A 21724-nucleotide genomic window follows, 5' to 3' on the forward strand; every position below is an offset into this window, starting at 1 on the left:
TTGGAAGCACACTAGCTTTCGGAGCGACGCTCCTTCATCAGGTGATAGTGGAGGGCTCAAACGTAACACAGAATTTATAGCAAAAATTTGCAGTGTGATGTAATTGAAATTATACATTGAAAAATTGATTGTCTGTTATCTGTTAGAATATAGTGATAGTTTCACTTCTTTCATGTGTAAATCACAAAACCTTTTTTTTAAAGTTGAATTCTTGGGTTAGCTGTTAACAATGGTGATAGCTAGACAATATGTTGAAGGTGTTAGCTCCAAAAGCTAGTGTGCTCCCAATTAAACCTGTTGGACTATAACCTGGTGTTGTGTGATTTTTAACCTTGTACACCCCAGTCCAACTCCAAATCATGATTTTTAAAGTGTTTGTGTTGGCTGAAGGAACGCATGTATTTATTTAAATCAAGCCTTATAATTCAACAGCAATGGTCTGAACAGCCCAGTAACTGTGAAAAAGCTGAAGGTTAGATTAAAGCAAACACAATGAATCAGATATGATAATGAGGACTATATATTAGCTGAATTAGTGATTGCCATGGAATTGTGCTGTGTAAATATTAATATTCATTGCATGACATACAAGTGGTAAACAGCGAGCGCAAGCTAAAGTCTTATATCACAGTTCATTAAAACTAAGGGATAAGCATTTTTCCAAAGAGATACAAGCAGGTTAGAAAGATTACATCACACGGAATACAGGGAGAACTAGCCATTTCAATACTGGCTCAAAGATAGAAGACAGAGGATGATGGTGGTAGAGGATTACCTTTCAGATTGGAGGCTTGTGACCAGTGATGTGCCACAAAGATCAGTGCTGGGTCCACTACTTTTCGTCATTTTTATAAATGATTTAGATGTGAACATAAAAGTTAGTAAGTTTGTAGATGACACCACAATTGGAGGTATAGTGGACAGCAAAGGTTACCTGAGAATACAATGGAATGTTGATCAAGTGGCCAATGGGGCAAGGAGTGGTAAATGGGAGTTTAAATTAGATAAATGCTGAATTTTGGAAAGGCAAATCAGGACAGGACTTATACGCTTGTGATTAAGGTCCTGGAGAATGTTGCTGAACAAAGAGACCTTGCAGTGCAGGTTCATATTTCCTTGAAAGTAGAGTCACAGGTAGATAGAATAGTGAATAAGGTATTTGATATGCTTTCCTTTATTGATCAGAGCATTGAATACAGGAGCTGGGAGGTTATGTTGCAGATGTACAGGATATTGGTTAGGCCATTTTTGGAATATTGTGTGCAATTCTCATCTCCCTCCTATAGGAAGGATAATGTGAAACTTGAATGGGTTCAGAAAAGATTTACAAGGATGATGCCAGGGTTGGAGGGTTTGAGCTATAGGGAGAGGCTAAATAGGCTGGGGCTGTTTTCCCTGGAGTGTCAGAGGCTGAGGGGTGATCTTATAGAAGTTTATAAAATCATGAGGGGCATGGATAAGGTAAATAGACAAGGTCTTTTCCCTCGGTGGTGGAGTCCAGATCTAGAGGGCATTGGTTGAGGGTGAGAGGGGAAAAATTTAAAAGAGATCTAAGGGGCAACTTTTTCACGCATGTATGGAATGAGCTGCCAGATGAACTGTTCGGGGCTGGTACAATTGCAACATTTAAAAGGCATTTAGAAGGTAAATGAATAGATGGATATGGGTCAAGTGCTGGCGAATGGGACTAGATTAGTTGAGGGTACCTGGTCAGCATGGACAAGTTGGACCAAAATGTCTGTTTTCATGCTGTACGTCTCTATGACTCTAAGTTTTCATGAGTTATTTGATTATAAACTGACTTGGAAAACATTACAAAGTCATAGAGTTACACAGCAAGGAAACAAACCCTTTGGTCTAACTCATCCGTGCCGACCAGATATCCTGAACTGATCTCGTCCCATTTGCCACCAGGTGGCCCATGTCCCATTAAACCTTTCCTACTCATGTACCCATCCAGATGCCTTTTAAATGTTGGAATTGTACCTGCTTCCACCACCTCCCCTGGCAGCTCATTCTATGCATGCACCACCCTCTGTGTGAAAAGGCTGCACCTTAGGTCCTTTTTAAATCTTTCCCCTCTTATTTTAAACCTTCTAGTTTTGGACTCCTTTACCCTGGCTATTCACACTATCCATGCCCCACGTGATTTTAAAAACCTCTATGAGGTCACCAGCCTCTTACACTCCAGGGAAAAAAGCCCTAGCCTAATCAACATCTCCCTACAGCTGAAACCCTCTGAACCTGGCAACATCCTTGTCAATCCTTTCAAGTTTTACAACATCTTTCCTGTAGCAGGGAGATCAGGATCGAACACAGAATTCTAAAATTGGCCTCACCAATGTCCATGTTTGTGATATTTGCCAGTTGTCAAACTGATTATTTTCAAAACACTGAATATTGTCGAAGGTGTCAAAACATTGCCTCTTTGCATGGAAAGCATATTAAGCAACTTGCCTCACAGTAACAATTTGGCAAGCTTTGGGGGGGTGGGGTGGTGGGGGGAACATCAATTGATTAATGATGGGAAGTTGAGATGGAGTGGGCTGATCACTTGTTCTGGTCTGATCTTCAGCCAAGTCCACACAAAGAACCAAAAGAACTGTGGATGCTGCAAATCACAAACAAAAACAGAAGATACTGGAAAAGCTCAACAGGTCTGGTAGTATCTGTGAAGAGAAATCAAAATTCTAAGGGTCGCTGGACCCAAAACATCAGCTCTGATTTCTCTGCACAGATACTGCAAACCTGCTGAGCTTTTCCAGCAACTTCTGTTTTGTTCCACATAAAGAAGTTCACTTGTGATTTTAAGCATTGTATAGGTAAGATTTTACAGCATTTTATAGCATACTTTGCTTTAATAAAGATCTTTGGGTGTGTTGTTAAAACGGTCTTGGGTTATTAATAGCCGAAAATGTGTTGCTGGAAAAGCGCAGCAGGTCAGGCAGCATCCATGGAGTAGGAGAATCTACGTCGATTCTCCTGCTCCTTGGATGCTGCCTGACCTGCTGCGCTTTTCCAGCAACACATTTTCGGCTCTGATCTCCAGCATCTGCAGTCCTCACTTTCTCCTTGGGTTATTAATATCCAGAGTAAACTCAAAGGACCAGGGAAAGGGTGAATAAAAGCCTGTAGTTCCTCACTGCAAAATTCCCACTTTCTTAATATTTATATGGCTGCTCCAGTATGTTTTTCGTCAATGATAAATCCCGAGGGGTAGATCGTATTGAATTAAGTGATGGCAATGCTCTTTTCCTCAAAACTATCCCTATATCTAATTTGGTATTTAGAAATCTGTAAATCTCTGAATAGTCTGGAAGGCTGACCTTCCATAGCCCTCAGGGTTAGAGAATTGGATTTTGAATAGCGACCGCCACCTTATGCGTGTAGTGACGTATTGCGACCCTGACTGAATCTTTAAATGTAAAAGCTCATGTGACTCAGGTTTACGTTGAATATAATACTTCGCACCCACCCATACAGTAACATCAATGTAAGCGGTTGCCCAGACAAGCCCCACTACTCCACCACTCACTTACTCCCACGTCGACCTGCGTTCCACTCACCCCGCCTTTCCGACTCTCCGAGTGGCATCATTCCATTGGACAGCCTGCCGGCCAATAGGAAACGGGCAGCTCAGGGAAGCTTGCCGAATGGGAAGAGCGACGCGTCTCCGCCCGACTCGCGCAGGCGCGGCGGCCCGGGGATATACCCGCGAGGGAGCGCGAGCTGGAGTTTTTGAAGTGAAGGACAGTTGTTGAGCGCGAGGTAGAGTCTCAGAGGTGGGGGGAGGGGAAAAACGCCTGAACTCCTCTGGGACTAGAACACCGGTACTGAGCTCGAATGGAGCTGAAGAAAGTGTCGTTGCTACTGCTCCTCCTCCTGACACAGCTCGCCCTGACCGCGTTGGCCCAGGATGAGACGGGTAAGCACCGCTCAGGTGGCATTCACGGATGCTCGTCTCCAGCCAGTGCAGCAGCCAGTTCCCCTCTCCGCATGCAACCGCCTCTGTAGACGGTTCATTTGTAGATCGGTTTCGTACTCGCTCCTGTTCCCCAAGATAGTCAGTCCAACCGGTCTCGATGCGTCGCGACACCACTTGCAGGCGCCGGAACTTGATTTTGAAGTCCTCCAAAGAAGCTGTGACCTTTTGAGCAGGAGTAGATAAAATCATGAGCTTGCTCATCTGTTTTGAGAGCAGAACTTTGGGCGTGATGCAGGCAGGGCACACGATGTTGATGGACTCAGTTTCATACGAGGCGTTGCTTTCTATTCGGCTGAGTTGCACGTTTGCTAAACTAATAAGATACAAAAATGTGCTAACAATAGTGATCTGTCCACTGACTTGCAGTTGGTGTTGAAGTTAACACACGTGGAACATACTTTGTGTGCTTAAGCGTTTGTGATTGGTATGAAACTTTTTCAGCATTTGGCTCATCAACTTGGTGGTAAACAAATCTGTGGATGCTGGAAATCTGAAATAAGAACTGAAAATGTTGGAACTCAGCGGGTCTGGCAATATCTCTGGAGAGAAAGCAGGTAGCATTTGGAGTCCGGTGACCCTTCAGAACTGAGTGTAGCTAGGAAAAAAATGGTTGTGGAGCATGGGGGGAATAATAAATGATGTCTGGAGAGGGAACAGCAGCACTTGAACAAACAAAAGGAATGGGTAAAGATCAGACAGGGAGAATCAATAGCTGCTAATGGGGACCATTAGTGACTGGCATTGGGTTGATTGTGGTAGCAGCTGGTGTGATGCCAAAGCTGTGTGTATGGAGTTGGGGAAAGGACATGGAGGAAGGTGATTGGGTCCTCTGTTTAACTTTTTTGCAAATGCTTATAGTCTTCTTTCTTCAATGTTTAAAATCAAAGGTAACTAAAATGTGGAAGGTCCCCTCAAATGTAGTGGTTGAAAGTTCCAGGCAAAAGAACCAAAGACTGTGGATGCTGAAAATCAGAAACTAGAACACAAATTGCAAGAAAATCTCAGATGCTTCTGAAGAAGGGTCACTGGACCAGAACTGTTGATTCTGCTTTCTCTCCATAGATGCTGCTGCTCAACCTGCTGAGTTTCTCCAGCAATTTGTTTTCAAATCCAGACAAAGTTGATCAGGTGGATTTCACCTCTGGCTATTCTATGAAATTATCAATGAGATTTTCTGTGATTCATTATGCATTTAAGTTAGTGACTGTGGTTGTTTAATTACTTTTTCTGATCTATGAATGAAAATTTCTTACATTTGCTTTTAAAGACTATTTTGTGCTTCTAGCAAGTGTGACCTTCATGAGTGCACAGCAGGAAATGGATTTATTTAAAATGTTAACTAAATTTGTTGTCATGGAGTTGATGGATGGCAAGCAGTAAAAAGTACAAGCAAACAAAGATTGGGGAAATTCAACAGGTCTGTCAGTATCTGTGGAGAAAAAGTTATTGTTTCAAGTCCTGTGCTTCAGAACCAAGTATGTACTAATAGGATGTTAGCAGATGGTTTATTCTCTGCACAAGATAAAACAATTGGTAATATGAATGTGTCCCTTTGGTTGTTGCTGGATTTTTTTGTCCTTTTTTTTCTCTAAAAGTTGAGATAAGCAATACACTTGACTTTTTGAACGTAGGCATTATACTTGGGGATGGATTATGGCTTAACAGTTGTCCTGGAGGTTTGCCAAGTGTCCCCAGTGCTTTATATCACCTCTACTTCGTGGAAAGTCTTAAGTCACCCTACATCTGCTCGATTCTACTCCATCTTTCTCTGATTAATCTAATTATACCCTTTGAATCAAGTTTAAAATTTATAAATCAAAGTAATGAAATCTGGGTCTGAGATGACCCTCGGTTGGACTTCAATTCAGAATTGTCTCTCAATTGTACATATAATTGTGCATTTGCTAGCTACCTTTTGAGCACACTACAGCTATGTACAATGTCCTGGCGATCAAAACTCCAGAATCTTTCCTTTTGTACTGCTGCTATCAGGTTTCCTTTGAACTATATTTTAAAATCATCCTCCACCAAATCTCAGTAATTTGAATCTACTTATGTGACTTCTTCATTTGCACTTCATTTTGCCCTATAGAATTGAATGTGCTGACTTTTTGTGATGTTTCATCACTCTTATCAAAGATATGGTTATGACATCAAGAGTAACGAAAGAAAGGTCATATTGTGTTACTGGGATTTCAAAAAAAGGGAAGCCATTTGCTAACAAATGCTACTGGGAAATAAGGGGCATACTTGCCAGATAATACTGTGTACACTTCTAACCCTCCCCCCCCAATGCAAATGTACTGACATGACAGGCTTGATACTTTCCAAATTTGAATCAGCTGTACAACAGGATAAGAGCTTGAGAGAGCAGGAAATCTATTAAATCATAAAGGACTAAATTTCTAAGAATGCATAGGAGGGTACATCTAAGAAATGTTAAAAATCTGTTTTTTCTGGATTTTATTTATCATTTCCCACTACTTCCAATTTACGATATGCCAGTGTATGTACCTAGACCGCTATTGTATTTAATTCAATTGATGCAGCATCATTCTCTGCCTACCACAATATTGTCAATTCACTAAATCTTGAAATATTATCCAACCATAACAGCTTGCTCTTTAGTGAACTAGGTAAAAAGTGAACTGCCTATCTACTGAGGACAAACTACTTTCAAAGAATCTAATGGGTTGGTTTAGCACAGTCTGCTACTTCTAAGCTACATTGGCTGTCTAGCATATGAAGATCTTTCTTTCATCAACTTCAGATAAGATTTCATCAAAGGAGCTTGTAGTTATAACTTGATGAAATGATCTCTTCCATTTTTTTTTAAAACTGTCACTTTTCAAACCACTTAGCCAAGTATAGTGATCTCTTGAAAAGAAGTGACTGCATTCAGTTCTTTGAAAATTACTACTTGTGTATTTTTTTGAAAATTTCTAGTCGATTACTGTTTCTTTAAGTTCATTTGTGAACACTTCCAAAATAGCAGTTTACTATTTTAGTAATTGCACTGTTCTCACTCATTGCTGTGATAATTTACTAGTGATCCAACAGATCTATATGCTATTTTTGAATCTTGCAGATTGAGAAGGTTTAAAAGATCCTATGGAATTTATTTTTCAAACATTTGCAGAGGAACCATGATTATCCGAAGGCCATGGGCGGGGAACATTTCATTCAGTTAATCGAATGCTGGATAATATAATTTAGCCATGCATTGGTACATTGTGATCGTGTTCAGATAATCCGAAATTCGGATAATCGAGGTTCCATCGGGTGCATTATTGCTTTCTTAAATGTATCCTCCTATGCATTCTTAGAAACTTAGTCCTTTATGATTTGATAGATTTCCTGCTCTCTCAAACTCTTATCCGGTTGTATGGCTGATTCTAATTTGGAAAGTATCAAGCCTGTCATGTGAGTACATTTGCATTTTATTTTGGGGAGTGTTAGAAGTGTGCAGTGTATTTACCTGGCAAGTATGTCCCTTTATTTCCCAGTAACATTTATTAACAAATGGCTTCCTTTTTGTTTTACCCCAGTAACACAATATGATCTTTCTTTCGTTACTCTTTGTCATAACCATATATTTGATACTCCAGATGAAACACACAAAGTCAGTACATTCAATCTGTAGGGTGAAAGCAACTTAGTGACTGCAGTGAACTGATATAACTACACTACATAAATGCAGTCAGTACTAGAATTCATGTAATGCTAATTTTCAGTGGATGTCTATTTAAGCAATATTCATTTGGCAGATTAACGTACTTAAAAATAAATCTTTTTGACAACTGTGGATTCCTAAACATAGTAGCTAGTTGGCAAGTTTTTTTTAAAAAATTGTGAATATTGGCCAAGCTGCCATTTTAAAGTCCCTGCTCCTGAGATTTTTAGATCTATCTGAGCAGTTAGAAAAATCTTTGGTTTCTGTCACCCCAAGACAATAGGGCATTAATTCAAGGGAGATCTTGAATGTGCACAAATTGATTGTGTGCTTTAAACCTATAACACTTTTTTTGAAAAGCAAAATAAATTGCCAACAGCAATTTAATGTTAAGCTTTGCACAACTAACTGGACACGTGGACACGTGGAAAAGCTGATGGATATCACTGCAATTACTTGTGGATGTTGGGACTGAATTGGGCAAGTTGAATTAACATTGGACGATCAGCACTGGTGATCCCTCAATTCTTCTGCATTTTGCCACATTATAGAACTGTGGATCTGGATTATATGAAACAAACAGCTGAAGATGCTTAGCAGTTCAGGCAACATCTGTGGAGAGAAAGCAGCATTAGTGTTTCGGGCCCAGTAATCTATTTTCAGCAATTTTGTTTTTCTGACTTGTGTTTTTGAAATCCTTTTCTATGAGATCTGATTGCTGAAAAATAATGGAAAATCTTCAGACTACATTTTAGTTTCCGATGATAAGCTGTTGGGGCTTCTGCTATTGAAACTTCTTCAGTTTTGTTTCAAACTTTTCTAGAGGTAGTGCTCCTTTCAGCTCTGGGCTCTGATTTTTACTTGCAGAACCCCTCCAGCTGCCCAAAGCTGTTAGGTATGTACTGGGGAAAAAAATGCCCACTACCTCCACCTAACAACTGTTGCTAGGTGACAACAGTTGAGACCAGTAGGGCTTTTTGGGTCTGTTTGTTCACTGATTAAAGTAATAAAAGTCTGAATAGCTTCACTAGGCATGCTTCCAAAGGCCCCTTTTTTTTTGTAAGTAGGTGAACTGTAGCCATATCAGCCTTTTTTGGACATTCCAATTTCAAGCAAATATTAAATCTTTTGCAAACCCATCATGTCTAATCTAGTCCCTGTTCTAATTTGCATATACATAAATATGTTCCCTAGCCAGAGAAACAATAGCCAACCTGCTGGACATACAGAACAGACAACAAGACGGGGAACCTAACAACAAAGACTGCATACTCAAACTACTGGACCTGTGCCTCACAACACACTTCACATTCAACAACCAAATATATGAACAAATCAATGATACACCATGGGCTCACCCATCTCTGGACTCCTAGCAGAAGCGGTAATGCAAAGATTAAAGCAAACAGTCTTACCGCAAATTCAACCCAAACTCTGGGTCAGATATGTAGATGACACCTTTTGTAATCATTAAAATCACAAATAGAAAAAACACACCGGATCATCAACGACACTCGGAGGAATCCGATTCACTAGAGAGGAGGAAAAGGACAACCAACTCCCATTCCTAGACGTGATGGTACAGAGAACACTGAACGGAGAATTCACCACAATTGTATACAGGAAAGCCACACACAGACCAAGTCCTGAACTACGAAAGCAACCACCCCAACACACAAGAAGTTGCGTCAAGACACTGTTCAAAAGGGCCATAACACACTGCAGCACACCAGAACTGCAAAAAGAGGAAGAAGAATACCTCTACCATGTATTCGCCAAAAACGGATACCCCCACAATTTCATCAACAGATGCCTAAGGGAAAGACAACAGAATGAGGACATACCACAACCTAAAGGACTAGCCACGTTACCATACATCAAGAACATTTCTGAACTGACAGCCAGACTACTAGGACTCCTAACAGCACACAAACCAACAACAACTCAGTAGGACAAAGGACCTGATACCCAACATGAGGAAAACCAACATAGTATACAAAATCCCATGCAAGGACTGCACAAAACACTGCATAGGACAAACAGGAAGACAGCTAACGATCCGTATCCATGAACACCAACTAGCTACAAAAAGACACGACCCGCTATCCTTAGTAGCCATGCGGATGACAAGCAACATGAGTTTGACTGGGACATCACTACTATTATAGGATAAGCCAAACACAGAACAGCCAGGGAATTCCCAGAGACATGGCACTCATCCACAGATTTTATCAACAAACACGCCGACCTGGACTCGATATACCGGCCACTGCAGCGGACAGCTGGAACTGACAACTGGAAGCGGCAGAGACAAACCACTATAAATGCTGGAGGAAACATCACAGAAGTGCTTCACAGGAGGCTCCTAAGCACTGAGGATGTCACCTAGACAGGGGATGACACGTCTGCAACACAAATTCCCAGCTCTGTGAACAGAACCACAACAACGAGCTTCCGAGCTACAAATCTTCTCTCTCTCAACCGTTGAACATCAATATATACAGTCTCAGTACTCATTCAGTGAAGAATACAGGAGAGGGGATGCCAATGCAGCACTAAGTGTACCTAAAAATGAGGGGTCAACCCAGTGATGCTGCATCTCAGGATTGCATACATTTCCATACAAAGCTTGGTCAATTGCATATTGCATGCAATGTAATCGCAAAACCAATATTCTCCAATCTTGCCACATTCAGCCTTGAATGTTGGTGGGCAGCTAGCAGATTAGACATATTGAAATACCTCCACTTTCAACAACGAGACAGATAAGTTGCTGCAAAAGACAAGTCCAAATCATTTGTATCCATTTTCAGCCAGAAGTGGCTCATAGATGATCAACCTGTTATGGTGAAAGGAAAGGCTGGTCGGTTATAGGTAATGCTGGATGACTAAAGAAATTGAGGGTTTGGTTAAGGAAAAAGAAGGAAGCATATGTCAGGTATCGCCAGGATAGATTGAGTGAATCATTGAGTATAAAGGCAGTGGGAGTATACTTAAGAGAGAAATCAGGAGGGCAAAAAGGGGACATGAGATAGCTTTGGCAAATAGAGTTAAGGAGAATTCAAAGAGTTTTTAATGAATACATTATGGACAAAAGGATAACTTTGGGAGAGAATAGGGCCCCTCAAAGATCAGCAGGAGCCACAGGAGATGGAGATACTAAACGCATATTTTGCATCAGTATTTAATGTGGAAAAGGATATAGAAGATACAGAATGTAGGGAAATAGATGGTGACGTCTTGAAAAATGTCCAGATTACAGAGGAGGAAGTGCTGGATGGCTTGAAATGCTTAAAGGTGGATAAATCCCCAGGACCTGATCAGGTGTGACCTAGAACTGTGTGGGAAGCTAGAGAAGTGATTGCTGGGCCTCTTGCTGAGATATTTGTATCATCAATAGTCACAGGTGGGGTGCCAGAAGACTGGAGGTTGGTAAATATGGTTCCACTATTTAATAAGGGTGGTAAGGACAAGCTAGGAAACTATAGACCAGTGAGCCTGATGTCGATGGTGGGCAAGTTGTTGGAGGAAATCCTGAGGGACAGGATGTGCATGTCTTTGGAAAGGCAAGGACTGATTAGAGATAGTCATCATGGCTTTGTGCATGGAAACCATGTCTCACAAACTTGATTGAGTTTTTTGAAGAAGTAACAAAGACACTTGAGGGAAAAACAGTTCCTGACCTGTTTTTGCAGATTTGATGCAATCATGGACAAAAGAGCTGAAATCTTGAAGTGAGTGATAGTCCTGGACATCAAGGCAGCAGTTGACCAAGTTTGGTGTCAGAGCTCTTGTAAAACAGGATCAGTGTGAATCATAGGATTATACCAATGGAGAGTTTTCTCTCAAGCATGAAAAGGGAGGTGATTGTGGTTTTGGAGGGTAATAGCCTCTGCTCAAGAACATCTCTGCAAGCATTCCTCAGATTAGTGTCTGTGGTCCACACGTTTTCAACTTTTCATCAATGACCTCTTCTCCATCATAAGGTCAGAAGTGGAAATGTTTTCCATCAGCAACAAACAATGTTCAGCATCACCTTCAACAACTCTGAAGTTGCCAATGTGCACGTCCAGCAAAATTTGGGCAACATCTCGGCTTGGGCTGAAAAATGGTAGTACCATTTGTGAGACAATGATCATCTCCAACAATCTGACCATTATCCTTTTTTGAATAGTATTACCATTGAATAATTTATCCCACTGTCAATGGCTGGGTATTCCCATTGATCAGAAGATGAGCTGGACCAGCTAAATGCACCGTGGTGCCCACAAGAGCAGATCACAGACTAAGAATTCTATAACTCAACTCCTGTCCCCACAATGCCTGATTACTGTTTACAAGGTTCAAGTCTTGAGTATGATGTGATGCTCTTTGTGCCTGGATGAGTGCAGTTCCTATAACTCTTCTATATGGGCACCCCATCCAAAACCTTCAGTATTTACTCCCCTCACTGATGGTGTGCAATAGCAAAAGTATGTGCCATCTACATGATTCACTACAAAAAATCTCCAAACTGCCTTCCACACTGCCATCTTCAGCCCACACCACATGGACTTGGAACTGTGCCATTTCTTTCCTGTCTCTGGGTCAACTCTGGAACTTTCTGACCAATATGGACTGCAGCATTTCAAGCAATAGTAGGCCTCATCTCCAGGGAGATTGGGAATGGGCAATAAAGCCAGTAATACCTCTGTCTCAAATGAATAATTTTTACAAAACTTTGCCTCCAGTGCAGCCCTATGGATGCCTGTAGATTTAATGACCTTTTTGCAATAGACAAAGGTTCTAACCAGTGCACAATCACTATCACTGAACTGCTCATTGTGATTAATGGCATTCAAAAATGTACAGAGACAGCAACTATCTGCCAAAAGCTGAGCTAACTTTCTTTTAATAAATTTACAAGTTAATGTCTTTGCTGAACACCCTTGCCAATGTTGATCTTTAAACATGCAACATTTGGAGAATATACCACTATCCGTGGTAGTAATAGTATGTATTAATGCACATTTGGGTAGCAAACAGATATTGATTTGCATGTGGTTGTGGTATGTCACCTTTAGTATTTTGTTTTTCTCTACTTGTGGTTGTTTGCTGTGGTTAAAAATAGCATTTGCCTATCTTTAGTTCCACTTGATGGCTGTAGTCAACCACCATTTTTTAAACTCCTGCAGTCCACGTGGTGAAGATAATTCTTAGTGCTGTTAGTTCAAAATTCTGAACTCTTTTTTTTACCCAGCAACAATGTCAGTGATTTTTTTTTACTTCGTTCACATGCCCCTACTGCTTCCTTCTAAGTGACTTGATTATGTAGAAATGAACTTTAGTGAGTTTTGGAGGTGAGTCTCTCTCTAAAAGTATGCCAATTTTCTATTGTTCTTGGCCTGACTAACCCATAGAGTTTTCCTCTTGATTTCCAAAGCACTCAATTTTCACTGTCTGTCATTATGAAGTCTGTGATGAACTACTTTGCCAGGGTGCATATTTTTCTTGTGTTTCTGACCAAGATGTTATAAGCATTTTGTTTTTCCATATTATCTGGTAGGTAAATTGGGGTAACGTGACCAGGGAAATGTCTAATTCATAGAACACAAGTCTTCTGCACTGTCCGGTTGAGGGCAGGGTTGATGGTTTTAGTTTATACAGTGTGTTTTGTCATGTGCAGTAAGGATTATGTGGAACCCTAGATTTGTAATGGAGAGTTTGGGAGATAATAAATCATTCATTCAGCATTTTTGACTAAAGATTGTGTGAATGTTTTCAACCTTGGCTTTTGCGAATGTCTGAGGATAGAAATATTCATGGAGCTACTCCTAATTAATTATTTAATTGTCCACTGCCATTCACTCCTACCAAAATATTACCAGGACTGGAAAGTGAACTAAGACCATAAAATGGAAAAAAGTAGCACACTCAGCCATAGTCTGCTCTGCCATTCAATGAGATAATCACTGAAAGTCTCACATTTTACTTTCCTACCGTATGTCTATAACTATTAATTCTCTTACTGATTTAAAATGTCTATCTCCGCCTTGAATATACTTAACTATCCAACTTGATAGCCCTCTATGATAAAGAATTACAGAAATAGCCTGCCTTCTGAAAAGTTGTCTTTCATATCCGTCCTGAATGTGTGACCTCTTTTATACCGGGATTGTGCCCTCTTAGTCCTAGATTCTCCCACAGGAGAAAACGTGTTCACATCTATCCTGTTAAGCCCCCCCAAGATTCTTGTATTCTTCAGTGAAGTCACCTGTCATTCATTCATTCATTCATTAAAATTCCAACAAGTACGGGCCTTCTCCTCAAAAGACACCCTGCATACTTGGTATCAGTCTAGTGAATATTCTGTGAACTGCCTCCAATGCCAGTATATCTTTCCTTTAGGAGCTCAGCTGTTCCCAGTGTTACAACTGTGGTCTGACTAGTGCCTTCTATGAGACTGTGTATCATGGGTAGCAAAGCCTCCTTACTTTAATATTTGATTCTGTTGGAAATAAACGCCAACATTCCATTTGTCTTCCCTATTACCTGCTGAACTTTGGCTACTAGCTTTTTGTGGTTCATGGACAAGGACTCCCAAATCCCTGTTATGTAGATTGATTGCTCTGTTCAGATCTTCCCAAGCTGTAAGTTTCAAATCTGAGATCACAAGACAAGATTTTTAGGAATACAAGCTTTGAACAGCAGTGCTTTGTTCATTTTCTTTTTTTAAAAAAAAATCTAGCTGAGTTTCTCCAGCATCCCCTCTACTACCCAGGAGTTAAACTGAGATATGTGCTGAGCCATGAATGTAAAGATTATATGGTGGAATACTAATTGCCCAAAATGAATTGCTCGATTTTGCTTTCCTTTCATTTTTCTGTCCTGTGAAAATGCCACGTTTGGATGCAGGCTGCTTTGAAACACCTCACTTCACTGACCATTCTACTCATGAGCTTGTACAAGAATGGCCAAGAAATATTATGTATCATAACAATGTGTTTCCTCTTCACCTCATTTTTGTCACTGCTGCAGCTTTCAGCACCTTACCAGGTATAGCAGGGTATGAAACCAATTGAGCCCTGATCCTTCAGTAGCTGTTTCATACTGGAAAATATGCAACTCAAAAACAAACTAAATGCGTTTTTTCTCCAAATTCTGTGATGTAATACTATATTATACCAGCACTCATACCCACATTTAGATTTCTATTGAAATTACATAAGCCTGTGATAAATGTACAGTGGCTTATATAAACTTTGTGCTTTGTAATAGCCAAAGTTATTACACTGACAACAGTCAAATGTTCTGACTTGAACACTTTTTGAAACCGAAATAATTAAAAAGCACTGCCTCAGTGTCAAGGACCCTAGTTTGATTCCCTCAGGCGACTGTCTGCATGGGTTTCCATTGAATGCTCCCCACATTCCAAGAATGTGCAGGTTAGGTGTTTAGCCTTGGGGAAATGCAGGTTTACAAGGATAGGTTAGGGTGATGGGTATGGGTGGGATGCTGTTTGGAGGTTCAGTGTGGACTAAATGGGCTGAATGATTTGCTTCCATGCTGTTCCATGGTTCTATTAAGTATAGCAGTTGTGTCACGCAGCACAGGGTATCCTCGGTAGCAAAGTGTTTTTCATTTCTACAGGAGCTGGCTGATGGTGACTTCTGACAAGATTGTCTTGGAAATAGTCATCTATCCCAGTTGATTTTGCCCTTTAAATGATCTCCTCGCTTTTTAAGACCTTGAGCTGGTTATGCCTAAATCTGAGGCATAACCTATCGAGTGCTACTGAGTTTAAAAACTGAAAGAACTATGGATGCTGTAAATCAAAAACAATAAGAAATTGCTCAAAAAGCTCAGCAACTCTGGCAGCATCTGTGGAGAGAAACCCGTTAACATTTCAGATCAAGTGACCATTCCTCAGAACAACCCTGAGAAAGGATCACTTGACCTGAATTGTTAACTCTGATTTCTCTCCACAGATGCTGCCAGACCTGATGAGCTTTTCCAGCAGTTTCTGTTCTTGTGCTACTGAGGTTTTTCTTTTGTTTGGTAATGGATGTTGAAGTTGGTCAATATGGAGTCTAGTGTTATCATTTGTCCTGGCAAATCTGTGGATGCTTTCTCAAATCAGATTTTTGCTGAAGATATGATGCTGAATGTATGATGGAATGTTAATGCGTTTGTGGAGTACTTCTCTTGGCATGGGTCCTCTTCATATTTGTGAGCAGGATTTTTAGGACAAAGCAAATCAGATGTGCTTTCTATCATGTTTTTGTCCCTTGACCTTTTCTATGGCCTCTATCGTTATTTTCTTGGACACTATCAAGCTGCATGTTTGAGGGTGAGTGACTTGCTATAGCATTGAGCGCAGTTAAGATTCAGCCACATAATTCTGCATCTGAATTACATAGGTCAAAATGCATTATAACAGGTTTCCTGAGCCAGATTTTGAAGTGATCTGATCTTTAACCTTATTTTGGAGTTTTAAATTGAATTCAAACTTTCAAGCTGCCACAGCAAAATTTGAATTTGTCTCCACGTTTATTGCCTGTAATACCAATTTCAGTATGCCACCATATTTGTCTGTGGGTATCTGAAATAGGAAGACTTCCGTTTGGAAATGGAAGTAGAAGTAACAGCTCCTACAACCTATAGACCCTGCTGTGCTATTCCATAAGACCTTGGATGATATGGTTATTGCTTTGTCTCAGCTTTCCTGCCAGATTGTAATGTTTGATTTCCTTAGATCAAAAGTCAGTTTCCCTGCTTTTTTTTTTGATGTACAGAATTTCTAAATGACCCACTTGAAGAATAAATCTCTATCTGAAATGGCAGATTCCTTTTTAATTTTAAACTGTTCCATAATTTTAGTTTAGATTCCCCTACCCCTCTACATTAGATTACTGTAAGAAAAAAAGTTAAGTTCACCAATGTAGATCAATTTTATCAGGAAGACCGCTTTTACTATTAAAGGCTTATATCATTATGCATTGCCATGCATAGTTACTGCTTCCAAAATGGGCAGTTGTTTGGTTCCAGGACATTGTCCTAAGGAGCTTTCCCAAATCCACAATGAACTTGCCTGCCAAGATTTTCTCTTAATCCTTTTTTTTTGTATCTAATCTGTTTTGAAGATGAAAATAGTCCATGGACATTCCTGTAAAACCCAAACTGTTCAAACATATTCCTGAAAGCAGCACTTTCATCCAATGATTTGAGGATTATGGGGACTAGAGTTTAGGCTGCAGTTATGTCAACTATGATTTTATTGAATGGCAGAGCAGACTCTGGATTGAATAGCCTACTGTGCTTTCGGATGTTCTCGCCACCCATTTGCACAACTAGTGTTTTTTTTCTACTTGTTTTGATCGTAGATTTGGCTACTCTCTGTATTTGGTCCCTTTTTAAGACCGTGAGATAGTCAGTTCTTCTATTATGCAATGGTTGTGTTCATGTGCAACCCTGCATTGTAGAAAGAGTTTCTGAAACAGTGCTTATTGTTGGCACTATCAGTCTCACCTTCATGTATGTACATGGACTCTGCTCCCACAGCTCTTTGTGGCAAGCAGTTCCAAAGGCACTCAACCCTGAGAGAAGAAATTGTTCCTCATCTCAGGCTTAACTTGGTGCCCCTTTAGTTTGAAACTCTGCTATCTAATCCTAGACTCTCCCAAGAGGGGAAGCATCTTTTTAATTCACTGATGGCATGTGGGTGTCATTGGCTGGCCAGCATTTATTGTCTATCTCTACTGGGCCTTGAAAATGATGGTGAGCTGCCTTTTTGAACTGCTGCAGTTCATGTCCATTCAGCATGTCAAACCCCTAAAGAGGCATAAAGATAAAAAGAACAGAAACAGGCCCTTCAGTCCAATTCCTATATGCTGATTGGATATCCTAAATTAATCTAGTCCCATTTGCCAGCACTTCACCCATATTCCTCTAAACCCTTCCTATACATATACTCATCCAGGTGCCTTTTACATGTTGTAATTGTACCAGCCTCCTCCAATTCCTGTGGGAGCTCATTACATGCACACACCACCCTCTTTTTGTGAAAAAGTTGCCATTTAGGTCCTTTTTTAAAATCTTTCCCCTCTCACCCTAAATCTACGGTCTCTAGTTCTGGACCCTGCCCTGCCCCACCCCAGGAGACTCTACTTTCAAGGAGCTATGAACCTGCACTCCAAGGTCTTTGTTCAACAACACTCCCTTTAGTTTGAAACTCTGCTATCTAATCCTAGACTCTCCCAAGAGGGGAAGCATCTTTTTAATTCACTGGCATGTGGGTGTCCTTACCATTTAAGTATATAATTCCTGCCCTGATTTGCCTTTCCAAAATGCAGCACCTCCTGCTTGTCTAAATTAAACTCCATCTGTCACTTCTCAGCCCATTGAACCATCTGATCAAAATCCTGATGTACTCTGAGGTTACCTTCTTCACTGTCCACTACACCTCCAATTTTGGTGTCATCTGTAAAGTTACTAACCATGCCTCCTATGTCCATATCCAAGCCATTCATATAACTGACGAAAAGCAGTGGACCCAGCCCCAATCCTTGTGGCTCACTACTGGTTAGAGGCCTCCAGTCTGCAAAGCAACCCTCCACCACCACCACCACCCTGTCTTCTACCTTTGTGCCAATTCTGTGTCCAAATGGCTATTTCTCCCTGTATTCTGTGATCTAACCTTGCTAACCAATCATCATGAGGAACCTTGCCAAAAGTCTTACTGAAGTCCATACAGATATTCTTTGTTACTACTTCAAGAAACTCAATCAAGTTTGACATATGATTTGCCACACACAAAGCCATGTTGACTGTCCCTAATTTGTTCACGCCTAACCAAAAATATGTAGACACTGTCTCTCAGGAATTCCTCCTCCAACTTGCTCACCATCGATGTTAGGCTCGTTTCTGTAGTTCCTAGCTATTCCTTACTACCTTTCTGAAATAGTGGTACCACGCTAGTCACAGGTGAGGTGCCGGAAGTTGGCTATTGATGATCCAAGTATCTCATTGGGCCCAACAATCACTTCCTTAGCTTCCCATGGAGTTTTAGGGTATGCCTGATCAGATCCTGGGAATTCATCCATCTTCATGCATTTGAAACATGCATGGTCTTAAATGAGAGAACCTGTCTCTTTCTAAATTACAATGAGTAAAGTCCCAACCTGTTCAATATTTGCTCATAAGACAATCCCTCCATACTGGAATCATCCTATTAACCTTCTCTTGACCACCTCCAATATTTCCATTAAATAAGAGAAGCAGAACTGCACGTGGTACTTCTATGTAGTCTATCGGTATGTTGAACCATTGCAGTGAGACTTCTCTACTCCTTGGCCCTTATTACAAAGGGATTGAAGTCTAACATTCCATTACCTTTCCCTTTTTTTACCTGTGTGCTAGCTTTTGTTTTCACATATCCCCAAGTCCCCTTTTGTGTTGCGGAATCTTTCTTTGTTTTGTCTGTGATTGATACCCACATGGGCCACAACTGAATCTTTCTCCCTCCCATTGCTGAGGAGTTGCCCTTTCAGGATTTGTGTTGTCAGCTGTTAAAAAGGTATTTCTGTATCAATCTAATTTATGATTGCCACTACATTTCTTTACTCTCCCACTTGAGCAGCCCCAGCACCATGGTGCATAGCATAGTTTACTCCTCTTCCTCCAGTCGCTGCTCTTGTCCACACCAACCTCTAGAACCTCAAACCTGTTGGACCATTGCAAGGGTGCGGTTTCAGTGTTGCTCCCTTTTGAATCCCTATATGTGCTCTTTTTTACAGTTAAACCACAGACTAAATTTGAAGTCCTAAGAGGGTGTGACTCCTTCCTGGAACAAATGTCCAGTTAACTATCTCCCCAGTATCTCTGGGCTTATGTTCTTCAGTTTTGGTGTCTCCAGCTCCATCTCTTGACCTACTTGTTTCTATAGAAACATAAAACAGTAGCTTGGCCTCTGTGTTTAAATCCATTAAGTTATTAAATATCCCAGCAAAAGTACATGATCTCATACCAGACTCCATCTTACTTGCAAGAAGCTCGACAGATATAGAATATTTATTCCACTAAATTGAGACAGTCGTTGTTTAAAAGCTTTGGTTGAATCTGCTCTAGTTCAGCATCCTGTTTGCTGACAATAAACTGTTGACTTGTCCTACCCGATTGATCATCAGATACTGTTTCAAATTTATTACTCAGTAAGGTGGTTGAGGATTAGCTGTAATACAAAATGTTGAGATGTAAAAGCAGTTAGTAGTAAATTGATTTTATCAAGCAGTCACATGTGGATGTCAACACTCGTCAGCATCTACTGTTATGGTGGAGTAACTAATTTTTCTTGAGCTAATTCTCCCTGGAGAATTCTCTTCTCAACACGCACACGCGGTCACACACACTCATTCACTGTGCAGCAAATGTTACCTGACATATGGAGGTCCCCACATTCAATGTAACAACATGCACTAAGTAATAGAAACATAATACATGGGATATACACATCACTGTTCTACTGTACTAATGATTTATGTTGTAAATGTAACTTTGTTGTAAAACGTACCAGCAGCGAGCCTTCTGACTTGCACCTTCAACTGACTATTCTGACATTGTGGAGATTGGGATAATACAGTAAACTATTTGAAGTGTATAATTTTTCGCTGGTTTCTGGTGAGTGCTGGTTCATAAGGTACCAATTAAAACAAAGTTTGCTATAGTTATAAAGGTCACTAAATATGACAGCATGTATTGTGTGTACATTTGAAAACAAATGTAGTTAATGACTAGCGATTCTTATTTAAATGTTTGGATTAATAGTTTAGGAAAAAACAGGCAGATAACCTATTTAGTATCCTTGCATGATTGATTTTTTTTAATTTGACTGTTTCTAGAATCTGATGGAGATGGAGATGGGGATGATGATGATAATGATGAGGAGGAGGACGACGATGACGATGATGAAGAGGACGATGATGACTCTGTCAAGGAAGAAAATGGGGTTTGGATTTTGACAGATGCAAATTATGATTCCTTCATTGCAGGCAAGGAAGTTGTGCTAATCGAATTTCATGCCCCCTGGTAGGTAATACTCCAATGAAATTCATGATTATTGTTCACAGAAATAACGTACCTTTTTACTATGAAGTTAATTCAAAATAGTCAACAGAACATTATTCAGCCCATCATATTTGTGCCTCTCCTGACAGATATTTTGTTCCACTTTCTCTGCTCCTTGCCTGTAGTACTGGTAAATGGTTTCTTTTGATCATTGCTATTGAATCTATTTTTCTGACAGTTTGTTCAATAGTTTTTTTAGTCCACAATCTTCCTCTTTCTCCTCTGTGATTTTAGAGTTAAAAGCCTTGTGGAAGCATATTGTGACAGGGCAAGATCCAGTATTAAATATTTCTCCATACGTAGTATTCAGTAAAGATAAAGGAAGAGGGGTTAAGAGCACTGCAGTACTGGCAAAAAAGGATGTCCTGAGGGTTCAAGGGCAGAAATCAAATTGACTAGACCTAAAGAACAGAGGTTCAGTTACGTTGCTGGATATAGTCTATCCACCACCAACTGATGGGAAGAATGCCGAGGAACAAATTTGCAGGAAGATTTAGATGCTAACATTTATCCAGTTGTAATTAGGAACTTATTAATTTTCCAAATACAGGCTGAGATGTTGGTACTGAGGGGCAAATGTTCCTAGATTATTTTTAGAATTGTTTCCTCCAGCATTGTGTCCAGACCAACATGAGAGGATGCATTCTTAGACATGGCTCTTAGAAATGAGGTGTGTCAAGTTAGTTCAGGAACATTTTAGAACAAAAGTCATTGTCATTCTAAACTCTATGATACATTGGTCAATCTAGAGTAAGAAAAGTCCGTTTAGAGTGCTGTTTTCAATGGGGCAAGGAAGGAACTGAGCAGTGTGTTTTGAAAGGAGCAGTAGTACTGGTTAGGGACCAAAAAGGGGATTTTTCAAATGGAGGCAAGGAGCATGGCTAAGCCTTTAATATTCTCGCGCACGCTCTCACGCTCTCTCTCTCTCTTGCTCTCGCTCCCCCGAGCGTAAATGCTTTCTAGGC

At 40.4% G+C, this 21724-nt stretch overlaps 1 protein-coding gene across 1 annotated transcript in view; it reads left to right on the top strand.

Annotated features, from left to right (window-relative positions):
- The first annotated feature begins 3675 nt into the window (after positions 1-3675).
- The window catches only part of pdia4 (protein disulfide isomerase family A, member 4), a 43659-nt gene continuing 25610 nt past the window's right edge, over positions 3676-21724 (top strand). Inside the window, exons 1-2 of the mRNA XM_072575646.1 lie at positions 3676-3925; positions 20534-20720. Coding sequence (XP_072431747.1) covers positions 3844-3925; positions 20534-20720 — 269 coding nt within the window. The 5' untranslated portion in view covers positions 3676-3843. The remainder of the gene's footprint in view (positions 3926-20533; positions 20721-21724) is intronic.

Source organism: Chiloscyllium punctatum, chromosome 8 (assembly GCF_047496795.1).
Source record: "Chiloscyllium punctatum isolate Juve2018m chromosome 8, sChiPun1.3, whole genome shotgun sequence".
NCBI lineage: Eukaryota > Metazoa > Chordata > Chondrichthyes > Orectolobiformes > Hemiscylliidae > Chiloscyllium > Chiloscyllium punctatum.